The sequence below is a fragment of the Sinocyclocheilus rhinocerous genome, unplaced genomic scaffold, assembly GCF_001515625.1.
Source record: "Sinocyclocheilus rhinocerous isolate Xijiao unplaced genomic scaffold, SAMN03320098_v1.1 scaffold960, whole genome shotgun sequence".
In the NCBI taxonomy this organism is placed as follows: Eukaryota; Metazoa; Chordata; class Actinopteri; order Cypriniformes; family Cyprinidae; genus Sinocyclocheilus; species Sinocyclocheilus rhinocerous.
Window position 1 is genome coordinate 276,899 of NW_015653482.1, and position 4,819 is coordinate 281,717.

The 4,819-nt window shown below is 37.2% G+C and overlaps 1 protein-coding gene and 1 pseudogene across 1 annotated transcript in view; one reads left to right on the forward strand and one right to left on the reverse strand.

The window, feature by feature from the left end:
* LOC107716257 (craniofacial development protein 2-like) overlaps positions 1–1,482 on the reverse strand; it is a 2,824-nt pseudogene extending 1,342 nt beyond the window's left edge.
* A 1,932-nt stretch (positions 1,483–3,414) lies between these two features.
* Positions 3,415–4,819, forward strand: part of LOC107716258 (butyrophilin-like protein 2) — a gene marked incomplete at its 3' end in the record, with an annotated part of 9,649 nt that continues 8,244 nt past the window's right edge. Inside the window, exon 1 of the mRNA XM_016522637.1 lies at positions 3,415–3,472. Coding sequence (XP_016378123.1) covers positions 3,415–3,472 — 58 coding nt within the window. The remainder of the gene's footprint in view (positions 3,473–4,819) is intronic.

Consider the following 4,819-nt stretch of genomic DNA (forward strand, 5'->3'; position numbering starts at 1 on the left):
GATGTCGTCTGGTCCAGCTGCCTTCCCGTTCTTCATCAGGGTGATGGCCTTCCTGATCTTGTCCCTAGTCAGCTTCTCACAGTTGATCGGGAGATCCACGTTTGCCGGTTCGATGTCTGGGGGATTCGGAGGTGCTGGGAATGGAGTTTGAGTTCCTCAAAATGTTCAGCCCATCTTTTCATCTGGTCTAAGCTGTTGATGGTGTTGCCCTGCTTGTCTCTGATGGGTTTTTCTGGCTTGCTGAACTTCCCGGAGAGTTGCTTGGTGGTATCACACAGCTGTTTCATGTTGCCGCTGTATGCTGCCTGCTCCGCTTCAGTCGCTAGTCTGTCCACGTATTCTTTCCTTCCTAATACTCCTCTTCACTACTCTGTGAGCTTCTGCATATTATTCTTGAGCCTTGGCCTTTGCTACTCTAGTCCTGCTGTTGTTGACGGTTTCCTTCTTCCTCTTCCTATCTTCTATCTTGGTCAAGGACTCTGCCACCTGTTGAGCACACTATCTTCCTCTTCAAAAAGGTCCTGAAGCACTTTGAACTGGTTTTTCAGCGCCAGACCAAACTGTTCTCTCGTTTTGGGGTCTTTCAGAAGGCTGATGTTGTATTTCACTCTTCTGTCTAATGCGTCAGTCTGGTTTCTCTTCAGCTTCAGTTTCAGTCACATCTGCTCCTCTTCTCACTCTGACATCCTGCAGGGATCTTCTGAATTTCTTGTTAATGCAGACACGGTCGATCTGGTGCTCTGTTGCGCTGTCTGGTGATATCCATGTACTTTTGTGGATCCACTTGTGGGGGAAGATGCTGCCTCCAATGACCAAGTTGTTGAGTGCACACAGGTCCACAAATCTCTCTCCATTCTCGTTCATCACTCCCAGGGCGTGGGTGCCCATGACTTGTTCGTATCCAGTGTTGTCTGACCCCATTTTGGCATTGACATCTCCCATGAGGATGGTGACATCCTTGTCTGTATAGGTCTTGAGGATTTTCTGCAGTCTGCTGTAGAACTGATCTTTATCCTCCTCTTCACTGTCATTTGTTGGAGTGTAGCACTGAACGATGTTCATCTTGATCCTCCTCCTCTTGGTACGGAAAGATGCTGTGATGATCCTGGGGCCATGCGCCTCCCATCCAATCAGAGCCCTCTGTGCCTGGTTGGACAACATGAAGCCTACTTCTTGTGTGTGGGGTGCGTTGCTCTCTTCATGCCCTGAATACAGCAACAGCTCTCCTGTCATCAGTCGTCTCTGTCCAGCTTGGGACCACCGTGCTTCGCTGATGCCTAACACGGTCAGGTTATTGTTCCTCAACATGGCTGCTACCTGCGCTGTCTTTCTTGACTCGTACATGGTCCTGACATTCCATGTGCCAATGTTTGTTCTCCTGAAAGAGAGAAGGGTAGCTTTGTGGCTTCCTTTCGGCTTCCACCACACAGCCTCATATGTCTTCGTGAAGAAGATCCTTCCTCTCCCCAGGCAAAGTTTCCTGTTTTATCTGTAATTAACGTTTCTGTAGCAGATTTGTTTTTACAGGGTGGGGGTGCTAACCCCACGCCCAACCTTCCTCCTTTATCCTGATTTAGGACAGGCAGGTCATCGATCCCTACGGATCTCACTGGTGGCTGCTAATAATCCCACATATATTCAAATCAGTTGCCAGGCCGCCGGAATTTCTCCCGGTTCTCCCAGTCCAGGCCATTTGCATGCGCAATAGGCTAGGCTACTATCAAAATATTCTAGGCTAACTTTAATCTCGTAATTGCTACGATTTAATTATTTTAATTTCGACTTTATTCTCGTAATTTTGACTTTTTTCTCAAAATATTACGACGAAATATTAATCTCGTAATCTTAGATTTTTTTATTTTTAACGTGGCACTAAAATGCCGTCGTAGTAGTCAAAGTCAAAATTGTGAGATAAAAAGTCGCAGTTACATTATTTATATTTTTATTCTGTCAGAAATAAGCTTCTAGAAATCCAGAAAGCTGACATTTTAGCATATCTGTGCTTTTATGGAGTTCACTTTTCTTATCTCAGGAATTTGTGATATGTGAGATATACAGACTAGCCTTAGGTGTAAGCTTCACAGTTGTGGATGTCATTTCATTTCTTATTTAGGTTTTTCAAAGCATAAAATGAAATAATTGTTCATGTATTTACCATAAAACACAATTTAATTCATTTTTACATTAAGTTCATACTGTTTTATGTTGAGTGCTCAGGCTCATGTAGTCCACTGGATTGGACATTTCTGTAACTTTCTGAAAAAATCATATTTAAAAAAAAATGTATTGTTTTTTTCATGCCCTAAGAAGAATACAAACACAAAAAAAATCTTGACTCAGGCTTTCATAATCCATGCATCAGAGGGCTAGTTTAGATAAAAAAATATAGGCTAATAAAGCAACTAACCATATTCTTCCTATACTCATATTTTCATTCTTTCTTGTCTTTTGCTTAAATAAAATACATTAAAGGGGTCATATGATGCAATTTCAAGTTTTCCCCCTAAAACGGCTCGTTCTAACACGCCCCCACATATCTACCTCACTATGTGGAAATATTTTCATAATGCTGGCCAAAGAGAGAGAGAGACAGGGTCACCAGCTTCATCACTGTGTCTGTCATGCCACTCTGTTCCCCTTTCGGGCTCTGTCTTTACATTTATTTTGATTCTGTTACACCAAATACACAAAATAATTATCTTTAAAAAAGCATCATATGACCCCTTTAATAATCAGTATTGGTTTCTGCCATGAAAAGTTAAGATCAGTGCATCTTTAAATTTATGAATGTCTGAAATGAAGAAATTAAGATTTAAATGTTAGTGAATGTCTGGTCTTATTTATTTCATATGTACTTTGTTTTATGTCATAAAGCTATGCAGTTTATGTGTGAATGATCGGTGAGCTGTGTGAAATTCCACAATTGGCTGCGATGCAAGGGGCACCAGCTAAAATATTGCCTTATAGGGCACCAAATTGGTCAGGGCTATTGGTCCTGCTATTCTCTATTAATACCGAACTTGAAATAAAAAAAATATATATTGTTGCTAGTTCTCTCATAACTCTGAACGTTACTTACTATCCCAGTAAAGCATTATGGGAATAGTAGTTTGTTGATTACTATTTATTGCGACATTCCTGCAAGGTTTTGGTTATTTTCTCTCGGATGATCAACTTCAGAATGATTAAACAGTTAAGTTATTGTGCTGAAGTGTTTGTACTGCTTATGCGCCTACGTTCCGTTAATCATCTGACTCGACCCGAATTTAGAAGTGAAAGTAAAAATGAAAGTGAAATGAAGTGTTTAGTCTGCCGCATTGCGCTAACAGAAGCGTCCGTCAGCAGTAATATCTGCGATAATTTGCAGCTAGTAGACATTATCGTTTTGTTTAATTTCGCATAGGCTATTGGAAGATGCAGCATTATTTCTGTAAATCTGCATTGATTTCAGTATTACTGATGATCGCTGATGGTACGTATATCTATAATTTACACTTATTCAGGGCAGGGTAAGGGCGTAGATTTGAACTTTGGGGGGATGAAATGTTGGTATGATAAAAAAAAATATATATATACATACATACGTTGGTAACACTTTATAATAACTTTCATTTATAAATCATTAAAACACATTATATAATGTTTAACTAATCATTACTTAATATATATTCACATATCTAGAAATATGAGATAATGTGCTTGTTAATGTTAACTAATAAACATTACCAAATTATTAACAGATCATTATTTAATGTAAATTTTAATGCTTACAAATGTCATTAAACTTTCAATTTATATGATCATGATTTTTTTTTAAATCTTCAAATTATTTTGACAGATGGTTTACAATGATTAAAAGCTTCATTAAATAAATCATTAACAAATATTATATAATGCTTAACTGATCATTAGCTAATGTTTACAAATGTCGTTAAACATTCAATGCATTTAAAAAATCTACAAATTAAATTACACAATGATTACAAGTTTATTTGTTAATGTACTGTTGAATGCTTACAAGTGTCATTACACTTCAGTTAACATATCAGCTAATGCTAATTTTTACATTTACAAATGTTGTGAAAATATAGCTTAGTTATTAATTTTAAGCACTTCACAAACTATTCCTGTTAATATATTCATCAACTCATAATCACAGTCTGTAAAGGTCATATATTTGGTCTTTGTTTGTTGTGTAGACTTCTATTATTTGCACATCTTAAAACATTTATTAATTATTTGTTTTTGCACTACCCAATCTAAAGTGGAAACTATTCATCAATTGTAAATGTTTATAAACATATACTAATCATTAGTACCTTCATGAGCAGTCATTTTGATGGCAAAAAGTGTCCAAAATGACCGGAATTTACCCTATTTTCATCTTTACAAATCATTTATTAATCATTTGTTCATGTTTTTGCAGTACCCAATCTAAAGTTGAGACTATTCATCATTTGTAAATGTTTATAAACTTAAAATAAAAAAAAATGTTCAAGAAAATACTTAATTCATAATTTATCAAAACAATGAAATATAAACATATTGAATCGTGTTCCCTTATAGTAATCAAACTGACCACTGTACACTGCTGACCCCTTAACTAACCCTTAAACCAACCCATACACCAAACCTGTCCGTAAGAATATACATAATACGCATATTCCCAATGCGACTAGACAACTTAAAAACAAGCATGTTCCCAATACAACTACAGCTTTTAGAACAATAACAACCAGATAGCTCTGGGACAAGCGTGTCCCCAACAATACAGCTATAACTTAAGAACAAGCATGTTCCCAATAACAACCAAGCTTAA